We start from the raw sequence: 27,348 nt of genomic DNA, 5'->3' as shown, positions 1-27,348 counted from the left end.
GCCAACATCTGTAAAACTAAACAACTCACAACAAAACAATCAAGATTGATCGATAATACGACAGTTGACTGGAAAAATAAGTATCTTTGATTTCGTCTGCGTGTTATTTCAATTTTGGCCAAACGTTGTGTCTTTGCCTCTCTCAGTGGCTGTGAGTCCTGGTGACCAGCTTCTGCATCCAGAGAAGAAAAAGACAAAGTCAGAGCGGGATGCTGAAGCAGATGAAGTTGACTCTGCGCATGCTAACCGTAAGCACAAGCACTTTGTTTCTGTAAAACCTCTGGATTGTTTTATGTTATTCTTTAGTATTACAGGGCTTTGCAATGCTGTTTTATGTCTAATGGTGTCCTTTGTTCCGAGTCGAATTTGCCGTTGAATATGCCCCAAATCTTTCACCTGTATGTTGCAGACGTGTGCGAGTGGAAAGCATGTGAGATTATGGCAGAGCTGGTGGAAGGCCTGCAGAGCATCCTTGCCCTTGGTCACCATAGAAACAGTGCGTTCCCCGCTTTCCTCACACCAACCTTGCGCAACATTGTCATCAGTCTGTCCCGACTGCCTCTGGTCAACAGCTACACCCGAGTACCTCCACTGGTCAGTATGTGGAAAATGTAATCCTTCCGTGTGTGTATACATGGATATAATGGTCTAATAAAATGTTGTGTGTGTCTGTAGGTTTGGAAACTGGGCTGGTCCCCTCAGCCAGGAGGAGAGTACGGCACAACGCTGCCTGAGATCCCTGTGGACTTCCTGCAGGAAAAGGATGTCTTCAGAGAGTTCCTCTACCGCATCAACACACTGGGTACAGAAACACACAAACAGTCATATGATGGACTGCACCTTAATTGTCTTATCGTTTATCATCACAGTGAAATTGCCTAGTATTGATGTCTATCACTCCACAAGTGCAGTATCTGATAGCCACAAGACATCAGATTTTAGATGTAATGATGGATGTATTTCTGTCATATGAATTATTCTGTTACATGTTTAGGCTGGAGCAGCAGGACTCAGTTTGAGGAGACCTGGGCCACACTGCTGGGGGTGCTGGTCACCCAACCCATCACTATGGACCAGGAGGAGGAGGTGCAGCAGGAGGTATACGTGCAAAAATATTGTTCAGATCCTGGTTTGTGAGGTTGATGCAACTCCACAACTCTCCCCTCTTGTATAAGCACTCGCACAATTATTTACTTTAATGAGAAACATGCCAGCAATTTCTGTGTTTCTCTTTTTGTCTCTAGGAGGACTTGGAGCGTACCCAATTGAATGTGTTAGCGGTGCAGGCCATCACCAGCCTGGTGCTGAGTGCCATGACCCTGCCCACTGCTGGCAACCCTGCAGTCAGCTGTCTGGAACAGCAGCCTCGCAATAAGAGCCTGAAAGCACTGGAAACACGGTAGCGATGCATCTGTTTTATATTTATTCCATTTAAGTGCCCAGAATATGCATGCAGTGATATTTGACATTTTCTGTGTGCATGTTCCCAGCTTTGGAAGGAAACTTGCAGTGATTAGGGGCGAGGTGGAGAGAGAGATTCAGGCTCTTGTGTCTAAGAGAGACAATGTTCATACACACCATCCGTACCACGCCTGGGACCCTGTGCCCTCTCTATCGGCAGCCTCAGCTGGTAACGCATAACATTCATTCAGTCTCTCAATCCTCAATCTCAAGCTACTGCACCTACTCTTGACGCTGATCTTAATTTATTTTTGTTTGTTTGTTTTTTTATAGCTATATATACCCTACTTGTATTTCTATTTTATTTTGCTCTAGTGTGATAACTACTTCTCATACTCTTAATACTCATTATGCTATCGTTTATATTGTTATTCTATTGTTCTTATTATTCTTCTGTTGTAATCCTTGATTAGTTATTGGCACAAAAATTTCCTTTAGGATAATTAAGTTCTTTTATTTCTTACTGTTTCAGCAGGCACACTGATCAGCCATGAGAAGCTGCTGCTTCAGATCAACACAGAGAGGGAATTGGGCAACATGGACTACAAACTGGGACAGGTTCGGGATGCATAACAGGAGCAACAAGTGGATAAAATTAAGCTTGAGGAACAATGTGTTAAATGTTTTTATTCTTTTCGCTCGCTTTCCCCAGGTCTCAATTCACTCGGTGTGGTTAGGAAACAACATCACCCCACTGAGAGAGGAAGAATGGGGTGAGGATGAAGACGATGAAGCGGACACTCCAGCGCCCACCTCCCCGCCTGTATCTCCTATCAACTCTAGGTCAGACAAATAGACAATTCTTCAGTCTTAACACATGCACTGAATCAAGAATGCACTTATTACTGTCCATCTGTGCTTTTAGGAAGCATCGTGCAGGTGTGGACATTCATTCATGTTCCCAGTTTCTACTGGAGCTGTACAGCCAGTGGCTGATCCCTGGCTCCCCAAGTAACAGGAAGACCCCAACCATACTCGTCAGTGAAGTGGTCCGATCGGTGAGCTGCGTTGCACACGCTTGGTTATCCTTTTGCCATCGGTGTAGAATTGCCTAAAACTACTGAGTTTTCAAGTTACTCTCGAGACAAATACACTAGTTTTTCTCTCTTGATAGCGGATGATAAAAATCCACACCTGCTTGTCTGTTCTGGGAAAAGAAGAAATGGTTGAAGGGATCCATGAGAAATGGGGTCAGCGCTCTTCTCACTCTTTGGTGTCTTTCCCCTCTTATCCTCCTCTGTAGCTGCTGGCGGTGTCGGACCTGTTCACAGAGAGGAACCAGTTTGACATGATGTTCTCCACCCTGATGGAACTGCAGAAGCTCCACCCACCGGAGGATGAGATTCTTAATCAATACCTGGTACCTGCTATCTGCAAGGCAGCTGCAGTACTGGGAATGGTGAGTATGACTGTGTGATTGATGTTGCAAGGTTGTGTACAATTAATCCCTCATCTAATGTTCTACATTATAAAATGGCGTAGCTCAAATAAAGCAATCTTTATATATCTTTTTTTTTTTACCCAACATAATAATCACATTTCAGCTATCACGTCTCATTACTCAGCACTTCTGCCAACAGGGAACAGGTTACTTATACAAAGTAATAAGGTTAGCTGCTAAATCTTGCTCCAAAATGGAAAGAAGCAGGAAGTCAGCGGCAATACACTTACCACTGCCTCCACAAGCACCTATCTGATGTGGATCTTGAAACAAGAAAGATTTTGGCTGTAAGAGTGAAACCTCTCCTATCCCGGAGAAAGTGGAGCAACATTCTCCATTCGATGCCAGGCAACAAACCTCCACCTAACAAGTAAAGACAGGCCAAGTTATAAAAGTCATCCTACTGATGCTGCGTTCACACCAAAAGAGTTGCAAATTTTCGCAAATATTGCATACTTGATGACCGTTTTTATAAAAGCAAGAACTCACTTTAGGCCATGATGTCATTTTAGCACAGCTTGGGTTGTGTTTGGCCCCATATAAAGTGCAGGGGTGACAACCCCAGTGAACTATTGCTTAAGTGTATTAATAATCTAAATCTATATTTGTAGGACAAAGCAATAGCGGAACCTGTTTGTCGCTTGTTGGAAACGACCCTGCGCAGCACTCACCTACCCAGCCGCATGGGAGCTCTGCATGGAGTGCTGTATGTGTTGGAGTGTGACCTTCTGGATGACACAGCCAAACAGCTTATCCCCACTGTCTCCGAGTACCTTCTGTCCAACCTCAGGGCTATCGCTCAGTGAGTACTCAAAAACACTGACTTCATTTCATCATCATCATATCATCTAATCAGCTGATGATGAATGGTGGGGCAAATGTGTTTATTGGCAGTGGGTGACTCTCCTGCACTGTAATTTGTTTTTAGATGTAGTTTTATGGGCGAGTGCAGATTACAATACTAGTCACGATTTGCCTTTGTCAGAAAAAATCTTTTGAGCTGAGATAAGGACCAAGAGTGCAGTGCAGCATTTGGCCACTAGCTGCTGCCCATCACCTTTCAAGCAAACCAACTTCTGACCTTTCTATCTTCATTTAGTTTCACTCACTCTGTACATCTCCTCTCTTTGTGCAATGCAGCTGTGTAAACCTGCATAACCAGCAGCATGTATTGGTAATGTGTGCCGTGGCCTTCTACATGATGGAGAACTACCCTCTGGATGTAGGAGCTGAGTTTATGGCTGGAATCATACAGGTAAACATTCCCTGTGTGAGAAATAACATGAACTTCACAAGGCACCATTGCAGAGGACAACAAAAAGAAAATTGGACAAAAACAGCATTTTTCAAATGTGTTTGTCACAATCAGTCTATGCAATAAACAAATCAAAATGATGTAGTTTTTTATTTGTTTTACTTTTGAAAGTTATTTACTTTTTATTTGAAAAAAATAAAAACTCAATTTAGATTTCTGTCACAATCACTCTATGCATTAAAATAACATTTGAAATGTGAAACTCATGATTATTAATTATTTGATATGCTTGTGTTCCTCTTTACCGTGTCTAGAATTATGCATCCTTTTCTTTTTCCTCTTTGTAAAAATGTCTACCTCTCTGTCCTGTTTTTGTTGCTGTCTTCCAGTTGTGTGGTGTGATGGTGTCGGCCAGCGAGGACTCCACTCCCTCCGTCATCTATCATTGTGTGCTGCGTGGTCTGGAGCGTCTCCTGCTGTCGGAGCAGTTGTCACGTGTGGACGGAGAAGCGCTGGTCAAACTCAGCGTGGAGAGAGTCAACATGCCGTCGCCACACAGAGCCATGGCCGCCTTGGGCCTCATGCTCACCTGCATGTATACCGGTAAGAAGGGCTCTAACACGACTGATGCACCACAAGTACAATGTGGCATCCTGCATTCGGCCTAAATCAACTGCATGTACTGGATAAGAACTGGTGCTTTCATTACTGCTATTGGGACTTTCTCAATCCACTGCAAACTCATCATAGGGTTGAGCTAGCTGGCTAACTCTCCTGCATGGGAACTCTAAATAGCCGTAGACTAGTTTACGATTCGTTAATCCTACTAGGGTATTGTTATTTAGTACTGGTTAAAACGTAAAGCTCTGCAAGCTTTAACTAAGTTAAGCACTGCATCAGCTTCAGTGAGGATGTGTCCCATTTATTTCCTGTTCTCTCATCCAAGAGTCATTCCTTTCAGATGGTATGGATAGTAAAATTTAGTGGTATCCTTTTCAATCATCCATTTCAATTACATTTTTGGCTTCTGCTGGTTTGTCCCTTTACTATGTCCCTCATAGCAAAAGGTGACTTTACAAGGAATGTTATGCGGCCGAACTGGGACTATCATAAGAATTAGGAAGGACTGTATTGCTTCTTTAAAGTCCATTGACATACTAACTCATTAGTTCACGCATGTTGTGCATGTTACCATTGCATGCAGCTAACAGTACACACTATTACTACAATTGTTAATGTATCTGTCAGTTACAGCTCCATTTACTTGCTTGAACCTTATCATGCAACATTATCATGCAATAGAAACAATTTAAATCTCTCTTCACAGCATAAGATACCTCTTTTTTGAAAGCCTCTACCAACCCTGTAATGATGCCTGTGACAACATTAAACAACAAAACTGCTCGCTTTCTGCATGTGATACATGTGTTCTATACATACTTCTGATATACCCTACCTCTAACCCCTACGTCGTCCCCTACTAACTCTAGCAACCTTTTGAGTATTGTCCATATGACTGGCTAAATAACACTTTTTTTTTTGCCAAGAGCTAGCCAACAAATCCTTTGAGTGAAGCCCGGCTCTTGAAAAGGCAAACTTGAGTTATAACCTTGGACATACCTCTCTTTATGTGCAGGACAGCAAAGAAAGCTGCACCACATTTTAGGTCACAGAAGAGTGTAATCTAGGACGTAATGTAGCCAGGAAACATGGCATTGAAAATCTCTCCTAATACTTTAAGCACCAGTCACTGACCTAAAACCTACTTCTTAAAAAGGTGATATGACTGAAGGTAGCTCCCATAATTTCACCCATTTTCTGTTCAAGTTCGACTAAATTCTGATCAGAACATTGTGATATCAGTGTCCACTCTAACGTCTCCCCCACTGGTTCAACCGGTGCACCTCCCCCCCCATCCCCTCCATCCCCCTCTCGCCCTCTCAGCGGTGCTTGCGTCTGGTTCAGACGTGACAGGGGTTAGAGGTCAGGTTGACTCTGGCTCTGCCGTAGCAGAGGCGGTGGGCGTCACGGCCGGTCATGTTGGTTTCTCCTCAGGAAAAGAGAAAGCCAGCCCTGCCAGTCGCCCCGCCCACTCTGACCCGCAGGCCCCGGACAGCGAGTCGATTATTGTTGCCATGGAGAGGGTCTCTGTGCTCTTCGACAGGTAAACACACACTCGCACACCCTCCATCGTACAAATAATGCACATAGTTTAATTAAATAACCAAAACACACACTTGACTCTTAAATTTGCAGCTTCTTGCACTCATCTTTGACCCACCTAACCTATGGGTTTGTGGTGTCAGTAGCAACACTTGTTCTGTTTACCATCATCGTGATCTCTTCCGGCATTTCCTGTTTGCAGGATCCGGAAAGGTTTACCCAGCGAGGCTCGGGTGGTGTCCAGGATTCTGCCCCAGTTTCTGGACGACTTCTTCCCGCCACAGGACGTCATGAACAAAGTCATCGGAGAGTTCCTGTCCAATCAGCAACCGTATCCACAATTTATGGCCGCTGTCGTCTACAAGGTTAGCAGCAGGACATGCAAATGATCGTTGAATCATCATTTCTGCATTTTAAGCCAAACAATAAAAATCTAAATCATCTTCTGTACATGAGGTTCACCCAAATCAGATTATTCATTATTCTATTGTTCTTGTATTGTTAAATCCAAGTCTTTGGCCACAGAAATGCTGCAAAGTTAGCTTCTTGTATGGAGAAGTCCAGTCTCAGTAAAGTTGTTACTCTGTACCTTTTTTTGTTTTGACCGCCGCAGCCAGCGCCTTTGTTGTCGAATCAGACAATGGGTTGCCAAGACAACATGAAGCTGGAGCAAAGAGTGCTTTCCAGTTGTTGTTCAGGGATTTAAAAGAATGTTTACTTGAGATCTGTTATTAGACTTTTGAGTAGAAAAGTACTGTATATGCAGCAGCAGGATTGACATAGACGTTATCCATGAACATGTTGTGCTGCTTCACAAAACCAGCCTAAATCTTTCCGGCTTAGTTTTGAGCTAATTTTTTGGGGGAAAACATTTGAGAATCAGCTGCTGCATTTTTTTCAAAAACAACAGCAATTTAACAGGAATTTAAACACAAGTTGATGATGCTTTTGTAAGATAATTTGTCACCTTGCACATCTTGCAAAATCAAATTTGAAGAGATATTGTTTTGGTAGTCATCTGAATATATTTGTCTTTGTCTAAGTTCCTCCTTGTCTTCCTTTTCTCTTTGCTGTGCACCCACCTCCAGGTTTTCCAGACCCTCCATGCCACAGGCCAGTCTTCTATGGTACGAGACTGGGTGCTGCTCTCCTTGTCCAACTTCACTCAGAGGACACCTGTGGCCATGGCCATGTGGAGCCTCTCCTGTTTCTTTGTCTCTGCTTCCACCTCCCAGTGGATCTCTGCCCTGTATCCTTCCATTAATCCTATTAGCAGGACTGTGACTGGGTTGTATGTATGTGTATATATGATGTATATGGGGAAGTAGCAGAAAAGTGTAAATGTACAGCTTATAGTGTTGTCCTTAACTTCCCGCTTTCAAACCAGACTGCCACACGTGATCAGCCGAATGGGCTCCAGTGAGGTGGTGGACGTTAACCTGTTCTGTCTGGTGGCTATGGATTTCTACCGGCACCAGATTGACGAGGAGCTGGACCGGAGGGCTTTCCAGTCTGTGTTTGAGACAGTGGCCTCGCCAGGCAGCCCTTATTACCAGCTGCTGGGCTGTCTGCAGTCCATCCACCAAGACACATCACTCTGAGGGCGACAGACTGGGAAGGACATGAAGGCACATGGAGAGACCGGGGGGGATGGAGCACAGGGAGAAAAGTAAATTAGAGTGAGAAATTATATGACCATGTCGTACACTTCCTCCTTGAGTTGCAATGAAGGGGACGAACAGAATGTTTCATTAGAAAATATACTGTAGCCTCACCCCTTTCCCTCCTTTACACTGATGAGAAATGAGTAGAACACCTGGAGGCACCAGGATGATTTTAGTGGAGTGAGCATTATGAAAAACCGTCAGTAATACAGTGTATGTTAAAGGATTGTCTGAAGAGCACCTACATAAAGGCCACTCGCTGCCAAACCTCCAAACTGTTGCTCTTCCAGAGACCATTCCTCGAGATGAAAGACAGCACCTTGAACACCACCTCCTCCACCTTGATTAGAAACTTATAAAGAGAAAATCCTTAAAACAAACATTGGATTTGTTTATTTTCCTGAGGACTTGCTTGAGTATTGTGATGTCAGTAAAGTAAAATAGAGAGAAAAAAAATAGAAAATGCAAAGTATTTACTATATTTAAAGTTTCAATGCATCTATTTTTCAGTGTGTTCTGTTAAAGATTGCTTCCGGTGTGTTTAGGACAATGGGCTGACACACAACAGGTCAGAAATGCCTGCTTAATGTTGTCAATCAACCATTTTTATATTTAAGTTACTTGTTTTCATTCTCTGATGCACACAAGTTAAATAGTAAATATTTTATGTGTAAGAATGATCACTAATAGCCATAGTATTTTCTTCTTCCTTCCAATGACTGAGAACCAGAGGATGGATGTTGTGATATGTCACTGCAGAAAGGGCAACTTGTTTGCACAAGTTGTTTTAATGTATGCGTCTGTGCAGTGGGCTAGCCTGGATGTTATATTGAGTGGACAAAGCATTAGACGGGTATATACTGGAAGGTGTAACATCATCTAATTAGACACTGTTTTAACTGTAAGGGCCCATATAACATTTAAGATGGGGAGAAATGTCAAGCACGCAAGATACCAAAATTGCAGTGACGTCTATTTTAACCAGTAGCAGGGGGAGAAGCATTTCCTCCTATGATTTGTATCTTACTGCTTATATCTGTCTAGTTTTTTTTAAATATGGCATTCAAGTCTCGTATGCTCCCCTGTACCACTGAATGACTTCTTGTACTTTTTAAATTCTCAGGATGTAAAATGTGACTTTTGTTGTTGTCATAAGACTGGGTGTAATTTGCAGTCATCTTTAAATGGAGTTACCTTCGTACGTTGTGGGGGGTAAGTAATTGTAAAGTTATATGAAAGCCATGGTGCATGATAAAATCCAAACCATAAAGATGAAATATCTTAACATGGACAGTAAGATAATGTTCTTGTCTGACTGTTTTACCACATACATGATCAGAAAACTAAAAATAAGTGAATCAGCAGAGCGTTGTGAGAAATGCAGAAAGCTTTGAGTATTTTATTGAAGACCTCGAGTTGCCTGGGAGTGTGCTGGGCGGCGTTACTCTGTACATACACTTGCCTTAGATAAAGACTGAATATATGTATGTCCTGTACACTGAAAGCTTGAAAGCATGCTTAGTATTACTGCTATTTTCTTGCATCGTCCTTAATACTGTACTTCTGTGAGTGCGATTTCTATGACTGTTGTGTGGAAGAGATGCGACACAATCCAAAGGGAGCCTTGTAACCTTAGAGACCAACAACAGCTTTGACAAATCAACAGACGACGAAGTGTAGCAAGGTAATGCCACGGGACAGCGGGAGTTTTCTGTTTTTTGTTGAGCTTTAAATATTGTTTTGTCTCTGTTCAAGATTGATAAACATTTCATTGTCATTGTGCAGAATATTAAATACACCCAGCACTTAAACAGTTGGAAGTTCCTCTCATATTGATGTTAGGCGCTGTCTTGATATGCAAAGAGTCCAACAGTGCATCAAAGTAAAAACATCAGTCATTTGTATGCTCAATATGTTACCACTTTCCACCGTTCAGAGCAATGTGACTGGCTTCCTTTTGATCATGTCAAAATAATGTCTTCACTCAATAAATGAATGAATCTGCAGCTGTCATTAAAATTCCATTGTGAGGCCTCCCTGAAGTAGATTAAGTGGGCCCAAATGAGTCCTGTTTTGCGCAGATCAACAGTGTTTTCAAAGTCAGTTTGAATTTGTATGGCGAGAAAAGAAACCGAGGATGACTGAACCCTGTTCTTTCTCTCTTTTTTTGCAGTACTTAACTTACAAAGTTAAAGGCAATAATCCCACAACCGGATGAAGTGGACTATTCTTTTCACCCAGGCATAAGAAGAGCAAAAGATTGACTGGGGAGCCCCGCAGGGGGTAATGCGATTACTCAGAATGTCTTTTGTGGTTTTGAGAAATGGGCGTGGAGGTCATGTTCAACTGATTTAACATGCTTCTCTTTAAGACTTAATTTTCCCTCCTTCCAGAACAAGCAGCTCAGAAGATAGTATGGTTATTGATTTTGCCCTAATGAAAAAGCTGAGAATGTGGTTTATTTTGTTTCCTCTTTCAATTAGTATGTTGTTGTTTGGCGTTCAAATAATACCTCTGTTTCCCTTTTCTAGAACGTTTCGTGAGCACAACTGATTTATACAATGATTTTGATGGTGGGAATAGGACAGAATTATGTGATCCCCTTCAGTTCATTGTCTGGATGCCCAATAACGACTGTAGAGCCTCCTTAATGTCTTTTTCTAACAATAGTCTGTAAAAAAAATAAAAAATAAAAATTGTATTTCAATATTTCCAAGAGATAATCACTGCATATAAGCTGTTACATCAATAAATTATTTAAAGAAGTTTAAAGTTTTTGTGAATTGTATGACTTTCTTCAGGAGAGTAAAAGAAATGCAGCTTTAACTACTATATGACGGCAAACTAGTAGAGGGTGGATGTGTTTTCAGTTAAAGGTGCTGCACAGCACACAGAATTCAATGTGTCTCTAACACAATCAACCTGTGAGGACACACACTGTGCCTCCTCTTCCTCTCTGTTGAAAATAACAAGATGTTGATATCATTTAGATTCACAGGCAACAATGGTCAAGCTGAGAGAAGATTCAGGATTTACTAACATGCATATTTTATTTGAATCCTTTCACCAGACTTTCAACTGCAACTCTTAAAAAAAACCTCTGACATAATCAAGTTATTGGATTTTTTACAATTTCCTTTTCTCAGCCAGGCTTTAATTTCATTTTATACACTACACTGTATGATAACATATGTTGCTCTTGTTTTACAACACCCATTAAGATGGGTGCTTTTCATGATTAAAAGGTATTAACTGGATTACTTGACATATGCCATATGGTTCATGAAGCACTGAGCTGAAATCACGATGGCACAGCCATTACATGGCTTTTATTGTTGAATTGTAGCTACAAAAGGTTTATAATGCTGTTTGTATGAAGAACACTAAGCAACACAAACTAAAACCATGGAAGTAGCCAAAAGCTGAACAGATTATGAAATGAAAATCAACTCCTTTCCTGACAATGTTGAGGATCTTTTTATTGCGACATTAACATTTTGAAGCTAAAAAAGAGATGTATACGTAATTTAACAGGTGTGTGAGTGTGCATGCATGTGTTGTGCTGTATGTAGTTGGTATTATCTCTAGTTTTAAATTCAAATTAAAGTAAAGCACTGCAATAACACTTTTCAATCAGACATGCAGATGTCTTGCTGTAGCAGATTTCTTAATCCACTGGCACAATAAACATCTGTTTTACTTTAAAGTGGCAGGTGCTTTACAAGTTGTATAAGTGTTAGTACAGTTGAAGGACTTTAACCCCCCAATACAAGACAGACTCATCCCACTGTTCAGCTGTCGAAACACCTCCCAGATAGACCACGGTGAGAGTAAATGTGCCTATATGTAGTTAATACAGTGTAAAATCCAACTTTTAAATGTATTTTCTCCATTACGCTGCTTGAAGTGAAGTCTCCCAGCTCTGACCAACCCCCTCCGCTGCCCACTCCAAACACACCTCCCTCTCCTCCAGTCCTCCTCCTCTTAAGGCTACTTCGCCAGATGGTGCAGCCTTTTCTTTTGTTTACCCATCGTCTCCGAGTTTACCTAAATAGCCCTTAGTTACCAAACTATGGACACTGCCCCGAGCAGCATCGCCGCGTCGGACGCCGACACGTAAGTCGTGTTTCAATCTCCCCGAGGTGAACCCGCGGGAGCGACCATCTCTGTGGGAACATTAGAAGAGAAGCTGCATCCACCTTTTACTCGACTATCCCCGCTTTACCACTCAGACGTAAACTGCCCAGCTGTTGCCGTTTGCTTTCTCGTTCATGGTAAAAAGATTTATTCAACATTATGACGTCCATTAATTACAACAGCCGAGTCAGACGCCAGAGCTCGTGGCGCCGGGGTTTGACACCTGTGGAATGTGCTACTGTTGATACTTTTATTTGTGATTTCTCAAACTAACTTTTGTCAATTTATCCACATAACTGTTCGCGGTCTGAGTGACAGTTCGTGCAACCAATGGCGGGATGTAGAAGTATGTGTACACCGTCGTCCCCATAGTTACGGACCGACATTCCAAAAAACTAGATGTAGGGGGGCGGGACTACGAGTTAAGCACGGGTGGGTGCACTCTGAACAGCGAGTCAGAGCGAGAAACTTTTTTTTTTATAACTTTCGTGAATTGTCAGAAACAAAGCATGCACATGTCCAAACGTAAAGTGATACTACAACGCTGTTAATGTCTCTCAAAAGCGAGCATTGTAACTTAGTGCCAACGAGTCGCTCTACTAGCATTTGTAGCTAACAAAGCTAACAGTAACAGCGAACCTCCGCTCACGGTAATTTATTCTTTACGGTTTATTAGTGAATGCCTGAGACTATTTAGAAAAAACAATAACCCTTTAACTCAGAGGAAAGCCATAGTCCACGTTGATAACAAGCGAAGTTAAAAGTCAGCTACCCCAAAGTTAGTTGTGGCTTCGTCTAATTTCACCTGCATGCCTGCCAGGTACAAAAAAACGCCTCTTGTTTAAATAACACTCGTCCTATTGGACAAAGCGTCACTGACTCCACCCTGCACAGGTGTGGCTGTGTGTACTTCAATGCTCAATGGTACAATGCGATATTAACTATCAATACTGCCATACTTTCATGCTTTCTTTTGACATTTAGAATTGTCCAACTGAATGGAGTCCTTAATCTGCCATACAGATTAGAAAGCATGTTTAATATATGTGTCGAAAATGAAGTATGATGGGTAAGGAGAGCAAAGCATGTGAAGGAGGAAAGGGCTCTTGTGACTTGACTTCTGTTGTGCTGCAGGTAACTGAACCTGTGAATTGGAGAGAGAGAGAAAGAGAGTGACACCAGGATGGGAATACTACAGTAGCAAGACTGTGCCAGAAGTGAGGAAAATCTTTCACCCCTCTGCTGCATTTCAAACCGCTACTCACTTTTTCGTAGCAGCTTGACAGCATAGCAGTTTGACAAGAAGACAGACCTGCCCTGAGTCCCTGCTTGAGCAGAGCCCAGGGATGTATAATGACTAATTGAAACTCACTGAATAAATGGACAAGAGGAAGTACCCTGGCAAAATGTTCAGGCAAGTGGATGCGTCATCCAAAAGACGCCCCTGTGGTGGAAGCGGGTTGCCCCAGCCTCCACTAACACCCTCCTCTATGCAGCAGGGTCGTATCCGGGCTGTGGAGGTGGCGAGAGGAAGATCAGGGTATGGCTTTACACTCGCGGGCCAAGGTCCATGTGTCCTCAGCTGCATCCTAAAAGGCAGCCCGGCAGACTATGTAGGTCTGCGTTCAGGAGACCACATTCTCTCCGTCAATGACATCAATGTCTCCAAGGCGTCGCATGAAGATGTGGTCAAACTAATCGGCCGCTGCTCTGGTGTCTTGAAACTGGTCATCGCCGAAGGAGAACGTCACAGGCGGCCCCATCACCACCAACGCACTACCGCAAGTCGTCACCAGAGCAGCAACACGATGGCAGCATCTTACCTGGACTCATGCTCGAGTGATGATGAGTTGGATGGTTTCTATGATAACAGTGTTAACAACAACAATAACAGCAGGTCAGGCTCTGGTGCCCGTGGGGGCTGGTACAAACCCAAACTGGATTCTAAACAGCTGGGCATCAACAGGGCAGAGAAGGTTGTGGCAGAGCTGCAGTCCGGAGGAATTTTTAACATGATCTTTGAGAACTCCAGTCAGTCCTCCAGCAGCTCAGACAAGGACAGACCAGGACCCAGCTCATCATCAAAGCCGCGGCCGCTGTCTGAGCCAGAGTTCCCTCTGTATCAGAACGCCTCTCGTTCCCAGAGCAACCCCAACCTGCTCTCTGAGGAGGAGATGGCCCAAGTTCTGAATGACGACTCAGTCTTCCTGGACGCAGACTTCCGTCATCTCCACCTCCAACAACATGAGCAAGAGCAAGACTTGGATGTGGGAGACTTGGGCCTGGAACCCAGCGAGGGCATCCTCAATGTGGGCATGATCGTTGGCTATCTTGGTTCCATTGAGCTGGCCTCCATAGGGACGAGCTTGGAGAGTGACAGCCTGCAAGCCATCAGATGCAGCATGAGGCGCCTTCGGGCTGAGCAAAAGATCCACTCGCTGGTTCTTATGAAGGTGCGATTGGATGTTTTGTGAACTATTTGATGCTGATAATTTGTATACTATATATTTTTTATTCAGTAAAAAGCTCAGATACAATTTGATCATACCCATTAACAGTTTGAGTACTGTAAAACTGAAAAATAAATGACAAGATTACTTTATTTTAACATAACAAATACTGCAAAAGTATGTTATGTCGTTTTTAAAGATGTCTGGTATCTGGGATTATCTGTATTCTCCCTGGTATTGCATTTTAATATGTGTTAACTATATCCTACCAGGTCATGCACGACAGCGTGCGTCTTTGCTGTGACAGAGGTCAGGTTCTGGCCACCTATCCTGCAGAGAAACTAGCCTTCAGCGCCTGTTGTCCCGATGACCGTCGATTCTTTGGACTAGTCACAATGCAGGCCACAGACGACCACGACGACTGTCACTTCAGCAATGGACGAGATGAAGAGGGCAGTTTGAGGACTTCCTGTCACGTGTTCATCGTGGATCCAGATCTCTGTCACCACCAGGTATGAATAACAAATTTATTTGTAACATTATTACATTGCTCTTTGGGATGCAACACAAAAAAAAACACCAAAAAAAGATGTTGTTTAGGCAATGGGTGCAAGAACCGGAAAGTTCTAATATTGTCTGTATTTAGTATTTGTTGGAAATGCCAACCGGTTTCAACCTCTCAAGGTCTTCATCAAGGCAGAAATAGTAGGAAAAGACTTTTGGTAGTGGTGTCAATTCAACACCGTAGCTTTGGTAATGACATCAAAGCAATACTCTTTTTTTTTTTTTTAAATACCTCTTGTAGTAGAATTTAAATATAGTTTTCTTTTTATTAGACAAACTATGCAACATTTCTCAATATGCAGCAATGTAAAATTGAAGACTGAATACACTATAAATAAACTATAAAACATCTTAATTATTTTTAAAATGAAAACAATATCAGTCTTTAGAGTTAAGTAATACCAAATATAAAGTTTAATATCAAGTCCTTACTGCTAATCTTTGATTGTTTTGCCGAAAATCTGAAATTCATTTAATCTAGAGTAAGTGCTGCCAATCAGTCAGACATTCAGTATTTTAACAGCTACATTGCCTGTAAGTAGAAACCGCTCGCAATAATTAAAACATTTTTCAAGTGCTGTACATTGTGGAAAATGTTGATCCCATCAGCAGACACTTCCATGGTGACTGTTTTCTCCTCAGGTCCATTTAGGTGTAGCGAGGAGGTTTGGCTTTGAGTGCACTCCCGACCCAGACACAGGAGGCTGTCTGGAGTTCCCGCCTAGTTCACAGCCGCTCCTCCAGTTTGTTTCCGTCCTCTACCGGGACATGGGGGACAACATAGAGGGCGTCCGTGCCCGGGCCTTCCATGATCCAGACAACGACGCCCAGCAGAACCACAGCACCAGCAGCAATAGCGACAGCGGGATCGGCAACTTTTTACCAGAAGAGAAAAGCAACAGAGTGCTTTTAGTAGATCTCGGAGGTCCTTCAAACCACAACCACGTCTCTGGGCCACGCCACTGGGACAGCCCACCTTCGTCCCAGCAGGCCTGGAGCCCCACCCTTGGAGCTGCAGCCCCTCATTCAGCTCCTCCTCCTCCTCTGCCAGCTCTTAGAAATGGCCACTACCGTCACGAGCCACACCTGGCTGACCTCCCTCACCCTCTCGCCTCGGCTCATCCCGATGTCTCCAGCAGGCACTCTCGAGGAGTCCACCCACACCACTACTCCCCAGGGAAGCGGGGAGGAGCTGTGGGGGGAGGAGAAAAGAGAGGGGGTGGAGGAGTTGGTACAGGGGTAGAGCTGCAGCGGTGGCTACCAGTCCATGTGCTGAGAGACTGGCGTCAGCAGCACCACCACAGCCACCTCCAAGGCCTAAGCAGCGATCAGGAGTCCTATGCCGAATCCACCGACGGATGGTCATCAGCTAACTGCAGCACCCTGCCTCCACCCATGAACAAGATCCCGGCCGACCGCTACCGGGCCCCACTGGCACCCGGGGACCACCTGCCACCACCTGGAGGGAGCCAACCTCCTCCGCCACAGCCCCATTCCCACACCCACCGGCTGGCTGTTCAGAAAGATGAGTGGGCAAAGAAGCTATTCGGTGCCGGGGAGAGAGCGGGAGCAGAGAGAGGAGAAAAAGGGAAGAAACGAGGGAATGCAAAAGAGGAAGAGAAAAAGGTAAGTTTTTGATTAAAAAAAAAAACATCAACATGAACTTATAAGTAATACCCTATTTTGGGGGGGATTTCATGCTGCTCATGTATTTTACTCATTGGGAATCCCCATTTTCAGCCCATTCTTACAATACTGCATTCATTAATGTGTTATGCTGTCTGAGCTGGTGGGCGGTGGGCTTTTAGAGGACTTGTGTTAAAACTGACCATGAGATGAGAAGCTCGGGCAGCAGGTAGCTTCCCCCATAACACTCCCCTGCTGTGGAAATTTACTCTGACGAGAGTGTGTCCAAGACTACAGTTTATTGAGGCTATAAATCCATCTGTTTTCATTCTACTGTGCCCCATTGCATTCTCAACCTATTCACCTCAAGGCCTCGCATTTTACTTATTTGGTCCTTAAATGAAGTTTCTCTTTCCCTCAGAAAAGTACAACTTTCCAGTGGTTTTAAAAGATGTAAAGAAGCGTGTTCACTCTACGAGTACAGCACCATCCCTTTACTATATTGAATAATGTGAGCACCTCAGTTGGCGCTTTACCCAGAGTTAGTACAAGTAGATTGATAAGTTATTTATCCCCACTGCTCCAGTATCAGATCATGTATTATGCACTAGCCGGACATCTGCCTTCACCTGAAAACCACCTGTTTCCCACCGTAATGAGACTCTTAACAGCACGGCAGGCTTCCGAAGTCATCGTAAAGAGTTTTAGGGTTTGTTTGATTTAGTTCAAGCATTTTCTTACATATGAATATTAAATAGATGTAAACCACATAGTTACATTAGTAAAGGGACAAGTAAATCAACACTTCCAACTAAGATTAATTTACAGTTGGATACATTATTATAATTTATTTTTATTTTTTTCATTTAGCGCTTTTCAAAATACTCAGACATGTTCAGTATAATATTTACTGGTTGTTGATTGTTTGCAGACAATAGAGAAGAAGAGATTCAGACAAAGAGTGTCAGATATAGCCTGCCTTACTGGATTCCTTCTGCATTAACCTCTCTGCAGAGAAGTATTAAGGAAACCGTAGCATTGTCAACATTTACATACCAGAACAAAGGAAAGACTCTTGGGTCCTTTATAGTAAAGGAGGCTGGTGCTTCCCCCCCCCAGTAATACTTGTGGTGGGCAGGGTCCCAGGGGACAATCGGAGGAAGTGTTTACGAGGCCAGGGCCAGAGGAGAGGCTGACAGTGACAGGAAGATGGAGGTTAACCCCTCTGAACAATGTCCCCAGACTGGAGACACAGAATATTGGAGGTTACTGCCGACATGATAAGCCGTGATTACCGATCAAAATGAAATGCTGATTCAGGTGTGACAAATTTAACTTTGCTGTGTTGATGAGCAGTTCTTCTGTTTTTCATTTTTAAAAAAAGAAAAAGCATTGAATATTTAAGTGTGAGAATTGACTTGTTTATGCTTGTATATGGGGGATGCACAGTGTTGTGCATATACATAGATTTGTATTGTTGATAGATTTTCCCACTTGGGGGCACTGTTTCACTATCTAAACCTCCATCAGCCCCCTGCACTCACATGACTGTCCATGGGAAGCTAATTTCGGTTTTCATAAAAATAACTATACATCCATTTTGGAAGTTCCTTGGAACTTGAAGGCTATCTGTCCACAACACAAACATGTTTTTGATTTATTTCCTCTGACTCGCGCGTGCGGTAGACTCCTTGATCCGTGTTTCAAGACGGGTCGGGTGGGTTGCCGAGAGCGCCGCAGACCCCTGACGCCCTTTACGTGGGCCGAGTCACAGCAAGCACATAGTCCACGGCCCCGGGAAGCGGCGAGGTCCAGGCATGGGCGGCTCTAAAGCACGCGACCGGAGCCGGCGTGCCACCTTCGGCCTGAGTCTTTCCAAGCCGACCTAAAGCCGGTTGTGGCACACTACAGTGGAGGAAATGCACCCGATGAGGGCCAGCACAGCAAGGAGAGAGCACAACCCGTCAGGTCAACAACAATGCATGTTGTCCAAATCTATCAACAAAACCGCCACACTGACCCTGCACAGTGCAGACATGACATTGCAGCACAGCTGCAGCGGCAGCAACCTCTATCCGTGCCAAGGAGAGGCCGCGGGGAGAAGCACCAGCAGCCCCAGGTGCAGCAGTAACAACAGCGCTGTGGCTAGTTTATGATTAAATACGACTGCAAATGTGAAAAAAAAAAAACAGTCACATAATCAACATTTCACTCACCAGACACACATAAATTAAAAGTCTGGACTCTGGATTAAAGTCTGGGAATACAAGCTACTTAATACAGACACAAACAGGCAGTTAAAGGCTGCCTCTTGAAATGTGACTGTTATCATTGCATTTTGTATGCATTCTACAATTTAAAAAATAACTTAACTGTGTTGACTTTAAAGCCTTGGGACATTTCAGCCTATTATACTGCAGTTGTGTTTTCTTTTCTTTCTTTCTTTTTTTTTTTTTACAAGAAATACGTCTTTGTTTTTTGTGTTGACAGCTGTGCTGTTGTAAACAGGAAGGGTCTCTCTTTTCTGTGACATTGATTCTGAGCGTTTGTGCGTTCAGATGTTTTTCTGTCGATGCTCTTGTGCAACCACACACAAAACAAGTAAAATTAACACTTTATCATTTCCTCTTTAACCAAAATCTCAGCATCTCTCATAAAACCTTTCTATTACTTGCATGCTTCATTGCGATTGCAAATATTAACAAGTTTAATTGATGACAGGTGAAACAGAGGTCATGTCAGGATGTCTGTGTCCACATATGTAAGTGTTCAAATCTGTTTTATTGGCCGCACGCACGCACACACGCACACACACACGTACGCACACACGTACACACGCACGCACGCACACACGTACACACACACAGGCTTGCCTCAGTATCTAGGCAACGCCACTGGCCATCTTCTGATGGAACGCTGACAAGACCTGCTTCTAATCAGCCGGTCCGATTCAACTTGTGTCACAGTTTGGCCTCTAGAGCTTGTTAGCATGGATTAATTACTCATTATTCAGCTTGGGTTCTCTGACATATCCACTCGGCCACGGTTTGAGGAGATTCACTAAATGCCATTTGTGAGAGGAAAGAAACCACATTTTTTCGTTGTCTCTCAAGACGAAAGGACACCAGATGTTAAACGGCTAATTGTCGACTTGTGAAAGCAACGCGAGGCTTCGTTGCTTCGTCTCTTTGGTTTACAGCACTATGCAGCGTGGTTACATCATTTTCAGATGGCTTTGGACAATAAATCTTGATGACTCTGTGACTAATTTTCTCATGCTCTCATTTTATGCCACCATTTATGGCACCATGTAACAGCTGGCAAGTCATTACTTGACTCCAGTTAGTGAGGTTTCACTGCACTAGTACTTACAAAATTGCTGAACCATCTTATGCATACATGCTTTTTAAAATATTATCATTAATTAACGGAAGTACATTAAGTAAAGACAGTAATAAAACCACCTAAAAACCTGTAATGCAATCCAATTGAAGAGCACAACATACTACCGCCTCAGATTCAACTCTATAGGTGTTGTTGTCGTTACATCCATCCCGTTTGTGTGTCAGTGTGTGTTTCTCTGTGTTTGGCATTGTAAGAGAGGGGTTGACTAAAGAACTGGCACTGTGAGCAAAAAGCACAGGACTGTACATGCCTGCACATAACATGTGGAATGTAACATTTAAGTGGAAAAAGAGAAACTCTTCTTGACTAGACATGCAAGTGTAACAGAAGAGAGCCTCGGGCGAAGCTGCACAAATTGTGTAATACTATCTGCATGCTGTGTCTTTATTAAAATAAAAAATTATATTTGCTGTAATTTCTATCCTCACACACACAAACACACAAACCAGTGTTAGTGGTCTGTTACAAAATGATTTAGTGTTTACATGCTTACACTGTTTTTAAGTTTCCATATTATAGGTTGTTTGTGGTTGCTAATATTAATATTTGATAATGATATATCGTTAACTATTCCTTCTTTCTGTATGTAAACACATAACATACACATTTTTATTGTTAATTCAAATTATTATTACTGGAACGAAGATATCTTCTGCATGGCTACAGCATTTTTACAATGATTCAAACTATGAACCTTAGTATTGTCTGATGGACAAACCGCAATGGAGACACTTTTCAACCCTAAACATCTTTTTGGCATTTCTGTGCTAAAGTACTTGTTAATGATCATCAAACCTATAAGTCGGTTCTGATTTATCGGCTATAAGCTAATATCAGCTAGTTAATTTTGGAGCTCTTTCATTCTTATATTCTTATAATTCTTATGTTGTCATTTGATTGTTTGCTAATTAAAGTGAGGAGTGACAGAAGATTTGAGGAGAGAGAGGGTGATGGATAACTTGCAATAGCTCAGACCAGCGAGGAAGCTTCTGTCCATCAGTTTTGTTTAATTATTTCAAGTTAAGTAGATATTGTTTGCTGCATCTTGAGACGCATTCAGTTCTATACATTCACACTATTACGACCTCTCTTTCGCTGTTTCCTGGTCAAGGAATTAGGACGAGCAACCTCGTCACCAGCGCGCTTCTCTGATTTTATGGCTACTGCCACCTCCACCTGTGTGTACTTTATTACTTTATTATTTGTTACATGTGAACTGAACATGTGTATATTTTCTTTCCTCAGGGTGGTCGGTTCAGAGGTCTCACCATGGGCTTCCCTCCTCTCCCCCAACGCTCCTCGGCCAGGCGCTCCTTTGGACGCTCAAAACGTCTCAGCATGGCCCGCTCTCTTGATGACCTGGGGGTAGGAGCTCTCTCTCACACACACACACACACACACACACACACACACACAGTAGTACACTGTAGTACATCTGCCAACAAAGTGTTGAGTGTTATTGCAGCGAAAGCTCAGACTGACCACTGTATAATTGTCACATTTGAGCCACACCAGCACCACCCGTCTCTAATAATAGCAGCTCATGCGCATCATACATCTTCCCATGGCACACTGAGCCCTCTTCTCATATCGCCATGGCAACATACACACAGTCATGGACTTAGTCAGTGTATAGAAAGAGCAAACAGACATTTACAGGCTGGTATTTATGGATCTGGACTATGACTGCAGTGAGGTTTTGATACTATGGCATTTCCTAACATTAATTGAGCTTAGCTACTAATTGATGCATGTTTCTATCATTTTAGGTGCTGAAGTATTTTATATTCTGCTCACTGGGGGCAGTATGTTCACACTACTGCAAGAATTCGACTTATGCTCTCATTTTAGCTGCAAGAAATGACCTGGTATCCAGTCATTTGAGAGCCATGAGTTTCATAATTACAATATGCCTATTTAGTACAGCATTTTCTAAAGAGGTTGCTGTTCTAGTACTCAGGCAGGAACAATACAATAGACCGCTGACATTCAGACATGGTGTTACGGCTACAACTGCAAATGCCCTTCAGACAAGGCGTAGGTTTGCACAAGGTTATATTTATCTTCATTGGGTTTTTAGTCAAAATTACTTCATTTTTTTTCTTAAATGGAGTAAAAAACTGAGTGGAACATGCTGACCACAATTCATAACTGTAGTTTTGGTCCTATAAGATAGAGATCAGAAGAAAGCTAAATGTTTCCGCCGTTTAGTGGCTACTGAGGCTCCATGGGAGCAGATAACCACATCCATTACTGTCGTTCAAGTAGTATTTTTCTTTTATACATTTTTGGCATATTTCCTTCATTGGACAGCCCAGTTGTTAGAGACAGCAAATATGGAACCAAAGGGAGTGAGACTGGGAGTCACATGCTTCATATGTCCCTGGCTGGATTAAAGTTGGAGATGTTGTTTCTTAAACTATTAAATCCATTTTGTTATAGTTAAAGCAGCTGTGTGAGGTTTTCTAATGATAAAATCTAATCAAGTTACTCAAAGGAAAAATCAATTTGCAGATCACTTGGCAGGAATTGGGTTCCACTTTGTATTCTGCTGTGCGAATGTCCTTGTTCTACTATCAGTCCAAATGTTAAACAGGCACTTAACACCACCCAAAAATCCATTTTCTATTAATCATGACACAGATGATTACAAAAAAAGTATTCATCATCAGGTGGTGATATTGGGAGTACCAGTGCAATTTGAATTGCCCACCATTGTGTGTGTGTGTGTGTGTGTGTGTGTGTGTGTGTGTGTGTGTGTGTGTGTGTGTGTGTGTGTGTGTGTGTGTGTGTGTGTGTGTGTGTGTGTGTGTGTGTGTGTGTGTGTGTGTGCGCGCGCGTGTAGATCTTTCTCTGTGCCACTGCCAGACCATCCCATGGCAGCGTTTCTCTCCTCTTTTCTCCTCATCACCCCCTCCATTCTACCTTTTTCTTCCGGTCGTTAGGCCTTTTTCTCTTGCTTCTTATGCTGTAATGTCCACAAACAGAAAGGGCTTTGTGTTGTGAGGGGAGAGGAGAGGCGAGAGAGATTGGTGTGTGTGTGTGTCTGTCTGTGTGTGTGTGTGTGTTCGTGTGGTGATGATGGTGGGGGGTAATGGGGTTCGAAGTGTTAGCCTGCAATTCTAATGAGCTCTGATGAGCAACAAACTGACATTCCCCTCGTTAGTGAGGCCTCAACACAAAAGCACAGAGTATATAGACCGCATGCACACGCACATGCATACGCTTAGGACGATTACACTATAATTACACACACACACACACACACACACACACACACACACACACACACACACACACATGCACTATTCTCATCCATTCTCATTAGCTGTGCCATTGAAGCTTCTATGGTAGCTTATGATGTGGCTGAAGTGTGTGTGTGTTTGTGTGAAAAGTACTGTATGTATGTGTGTCTGTCTGCCTGAGCTTGAGGCTTGCAGCTCATCTTGTGATGAGTCTGATTGTAGAGCTTAACCATTTCACACTCTCTCACACAGACACACACAGACAGACAGACAATGTCTTATGACAGCAATGAGAGGAAGGAAGTCAGGCTGTTTGTGTCTGGAATTCAGTTGTCTGATTAATCTGTCGTGTTGTAAAAGCATGGCTGCTGTTAAATAATATCTGCTCAACTTTGTTTAAAGTACTAATGTTCAAACCCTCAGAAATCTGTTTTAAACTCCACTGTCAACCCAATAAATGGCAGCCTCACAGCCGGATAGCTTTTCAAAGTATGCTGACACAAATCATTTTGAAGTGATCCTTGACGGTGAAAATCTGAACAACAAAGTGATTGTGGGTCCCACCTGTGTATGCTGTTTTCTAAATTAGACCCAGATAATCATAGTTGAGAGGTTGAATGCACACATATAAGTGCCAAACAGTGCACACAGTAAGCCATTTGCGGAGCTGATCGCTACCTATCATTATGTTGCAGCTCCCTGACAGGTGGAGGAAGACATATTCTCTCAATTGTCTCTCTAATGTGATGCATCCTAATGAAATAAAAAGTGTTGACTGTAGTCACTTTTTAGCTGTCTACACATAATAGCCCCTTTCACAAAAATATTTCACAATATTGCTGTCAAGGAGATCCACGTTACATCATTTTTTCTTTTTCACTCAAAACAACATCAGCATAATGTGTATGATTTGAGATAACATGCCGGCAACACAGACGCAAAAGATGCGTGGTGTTTAACACAGTAGGTGCTCCACTGTATTCAAGTACATTCCTTCTTTGGGTCAATAGTTTAGTTTTGGGCGACATTGTTGACATTCAGCGCAATGCTTGTTTTAAGAGTTTTTGTAATGTTGCTGCTTTTCTGACAGGGATGCTTGCTGGTTACACATGTACCATGATGGATACATGTGTTACTTTGAATGAGTCTGGCCTAAATCAACCTCAGAACCCAACAGCTATCTGTCTGGAGAGGACGCCAAGTATTTCTAGGGTTCCATCATCGTTGGTGGAACTCCGGATATTCAGGCAAAGACTTCCTCTTCTGTTTGCTGGTTATTGTTTATAGTCCGATTTGCAAATTGGGACGCGAGAATGGAGTTGCGAGATGACCTCAACGATCGATTTTTAACAAAGCCAATTAGCCGAGCAGATAAAAAGCTCAATTGTTTTGAGACGATATAGGTGATGTGTTCAGAGATTGCATTTCGGCTAAAATGCAGTCACTTACATGGACTGTTGACTTGCATACAACCGTAACCTGCTCAAAGCTGATTGGCCAATACCACGTGGAGGACAAACAGAAACAAGAACACTTCCCATACCAAAATATTGTCGAGTTGCCTCCAGATTATTCATTCGTATCCAGTTATCTGTTTATGGAGAAATGTGCCTATAATATTAAAAGCACTTGCATTAAGCCCCTGTGACCACAGGTGTTGCTAAATCCATCAAAATGTAAATCTTACTAAAAAAGTATACATTTTATTGATAAAAGAACACTTCACCCAACTATGCAGTTTCTCTTGAATGCAGATGTTTGGTTTAATTTTTGCTTGTGTTTTTATGTGTGTGATTGTTTTTGCATATTGTGGTGGCTGTAATTGTTCCTCGTGTCTATACTGGCTGTTGCTTCCTTCCTAACATGATGACAATTTAAGATGAAGCAATCTTTCTCTGTCTGTCTGTGGTTGTGTCCCATATCTCGAGAACTGTTCGTCTGACCTACTTTGGTGGTTGAATTGCTTCCAAAGAGTTCTTTAATTGATTCATAATTTTTAATGCTTTATTGATGTTATTTCCAAGAAGTTTATCTTTGGTAGACACAATATTTAAACTTGTACTTTTGTGTGATTCTTTGTGGAGAAACACATTTTTACGTTAATTAAATCAACTAAACAATTTGTGGACAAAATCATACGAGCGTCAATTTTTTCTTGAGCGGTTCTTGACAACCACCAAGTAATCGGCCTGCTTCGAATGCCCACACCCCAACGGGTACTGCACCATTAAGGAGATGGGGGACAAAGCTGTTCCAGTCCTCGTCCTGTACAAAATGCATTCTGACTTTCAGCTGAAGTTTATAGGAGACGTTACAGGAGTCTGACTTGGTTAAAACAAGTGGGTGTCTTTCAAACTCATGGTCATAGTGCAAGGTTTGTCCCATGAGTCATGTGATTTACTTCACATCAGGTTGTTAATTGATTAATGATCGTTTCCTAAACTTAACCCTAACTTCAGATGTTTATTTTGAAGGGACACCATCGTGTATATTGACATCCCGCCCCGATACAACACTTGAGGGGTACCTAGAGCGTAAACCAAGGAGGTATTCAACAAGTTGGGAATTAGAATTAGTTTGAAATGGAGACATGATTGAACTATGTTTGTAGTTCCCACAGTATTATGTTAAAACAGGACCTGATTATCTTTTGAGAGTACTTTTAAAACACTTTTCAAAAGTATTTTTAAAGTGACATTCTGATGAGGCATAGAGCAGAAAACATCGTGTTCCTGCAGGGTCGACATTGAATACGGTCGCCGCCTGTCTGTATCATGCTCTGTTGGTTATTTATCAGGGCTAAAGGAGGTGGTACTTCACCCGCTGTCCTCACCCCTTGGCCGAGTGGAGGACGGGTAGGGTGTGTGTGTGTGGGAGGGGGTGTTAGAGTGAGTACCTCCACTGTGGGTCAAGGCATGTCGAGGAATGCAGCTAATACTTAGTTCAGTTGTACACAGCACATTCATAGCTACAGATATCAATCATTGCTGTCGACCTCAGGATCTGCCTGTTATCCCCACATACCTTTTTTGAGGGCACTCTCTTTAAAATAATTAAAATTCCTTTACTGCATCAAAGTTTGTTTTTAGGTCTTCCATGACTTGGTCAATACAAATGTGTATTTTTGATGGTATAACAGAGGGTGCATTGGAGTTTTAGTGTGTTTTTTTTTCTGTCTGCATGTATCCTTATCCAAAAAGCACATCAAGCAAACTCTATTTGAGTCCAGGAAGTGCTCCTTCCCAAAAATGTTGAGCTCTTTCTGTCTCTCTGTCTTCTCTGATTCCTCGAGGATAAATAATTGCGAATGACTCGGTGCATCTATTTCTCCATGTTTTGTCCCCCTCCACTCGTCATGAATGTCAGTTTACTCTGCATGCTCCAGATATGCATGTGGCATACTAATCAGATGACAGAGAGAACCGAGAGAAGCGCATTGAACTCTGTGCTGATTTTATGTGTGGGTGTGTGTTCCTTAATGGCAAGGGGTCTCCCTCTGCAGCCGTGCCTCCGCAGTTGTCTGAGTGTGTGTATGTGGGTGTCTCTCAACCCACAGCAGTGTGGGAGGAATAGGAATGATAGAAGGGTGGGTGGAAGAGCAGAGAAAAAGGAAGGGAGGGAGCAGAGAGGCAGGGAGGAGGAAGAGGGGGATGACAGAGAGAGAGAGAGAGAGCAAGAAGGAAGGGGAATCTAGCGACAGTCTGTAGCGGTTTGGACATTTGAAAACCATAAAGCTTTGCCGCTTCGTCTCCTGCATGACACACATGCACACACACCCACACACGTACACGCACACGCACACGGACACACACATTCAACAGCTGATGACAATGTGTACTGAAGAAAGCTTTCACATGCAGCGCTGAGGATTACTTCTCTCTTCCTTAATGGAGCAGCAAACTTTGACCGTTGATTCTGAAACGGCTGCTGATCCAGT

The 27,348-nt window shown here is 42.8% G+C and overlaps 2 protein-coding genes across 9 annotated transcripts in view; both read left to right on the top strand.

Moving 5' to 3' along the window:
* Nucleotides 1–9,273, top strand: part of htt (huntingtin) — a 32,536-nt gene extending 23,263 nt beyond the window's left edge. For 2 of the 4 annotated variants that reach the window (XM_068588528.1, XM_068588526.1), the window contains 17 exons: nucleotides 147–248; nucleotides 410–594; nucleotides 676–802; nucleotides 995–1,098; nucleotides 1,245–1,399; nucleotides 1,491–1,630; nucleotides 1,937–2,019; nucleotides 2,114–2,244; nucleotides 2,327–2,459; nucleotides 2,705–2,860; nucleotides 3,514–3,704; nucleotides 4,043–4,157; nucleotides 4,547–4,760; nucleotides 6,213–6,321; nucleotides 6,523–6,685; nucleotides 7,409–7,569; nucleotides 7,708–9,273. In XM_068588528.1, the coding sequence (XP_068444629.1) occupies nucleotides 147–248; nucleotides 410–594; nucleotides 676–802; nucleotides 995–1,098; nucleotides 1,245–1,399; nucleotides 1,491–1,630; nucleotides 1,937–2,019; nucleotides 2,114–2,244; nucleotides 2,327–2,459; nucleotides 2,705–2,860; nucleotides 3,514–3,704; nucleotides 4,043–4,157; nucleotides 4,547–4,760; nucleotides 6,213–6,321; nucleotides 6,523–6,685; nucleotides 7,409–7,569; nucleotides 7,708–7,921 (2,483 nt within the window). In that variant the 3' untranslated portion in view covers nucleotides 7,922–9,273. Of the gene's footprint in view, nucleotides 1–146; nucleotides 249–409; nucleotides 595–675; nucleotides 803–994; nucleotides 1,099–1,244; nucleotides 1,400–1,490; nucleotides 1,631–1,933; nucleotides 2,020–2,113; nucleotides 2,245–2,326; nucleotides 2,460–2,704; nucleotides 2,861–3,513; nucleotides 3,705–4,042; nucleotides 4,158–4,546; nucleotides 4,761–6,212; nucleotides 6,322–6,522; nucleotides 6,686–7,408; nucleotides 7,570–7,707 lie in introns of all 4 variants that reach the window. The other 2 variants (XM_068588527.1, XM_068588525.1) reach the window with 1 other exon arrangement.
* A 2,716-nt stretch (nucleotides 9,274–11,989) lies between these two features.
* rgs12b (regulator of G protein signaling 12b) overlaps nucleotides 11,990–27,348 on the top strand; it is a 39,849-nt gene continuing 24,490 nt past the window's right edge. For 3 of the 5 annotated variants that reach the window (XM_068588877.1, XM_068588874.1, XM_068588878.1), the window contains exons 1-5: nucleotides 11,990–12,100; nucleotides 13,256–14,574; nucleotides 14,844–15,083; nucleotides 15,778–16,761; nucleotides 21,412–21,531. In XM_068588877.1, coding sequence (XP_068444978.1) covers nucleotides 13,501–14,574; nucleotides 14,844–15,083; nucleotides 15,778–16,761; nucleotides 21,412–21,531 — 2,418 coding nt within the window. In that variant the 5' untranslated portion in view covers nucleotides 11,990–12,100; nucleotides 13,256–13,500. Of the gene's footprint in view, nucleotides 12,101–12,127; nucleotides 12,259–12,639; nucleotides 12,772–13,255; nucleotides 14,575–14,843; nucleotides 15,084–15,777; nucleotides 16,762–21,411; nucleotides 21,532–27,348 lie in introns of those variants that run through there. The other 2 variants (XM_068588875.1, XM_068588876.1) reach the window with 2 other exon arrangements.

This window comes from Clinocottus analis, unplaced genomic scaffold, assembly GCF_023055335.1.
Source record: "Clinocottus analis isolate CAN_PGR_092001 unplaced genomic scaffold, fCliAna1.0.p SCAF_22, whole genome shotgun sequence".
In the NCBI taxonomy this organism is placed as follows: domain Eukaryota; kingdom Metazoa; phylum Chordata; class Actinopteri; order Perciformes; family Cottidae; genus Clinocottus; species Clinocottus analis.
This window is presented reverse-complemented; position numbering and strand designations above follow the sequence as displayed.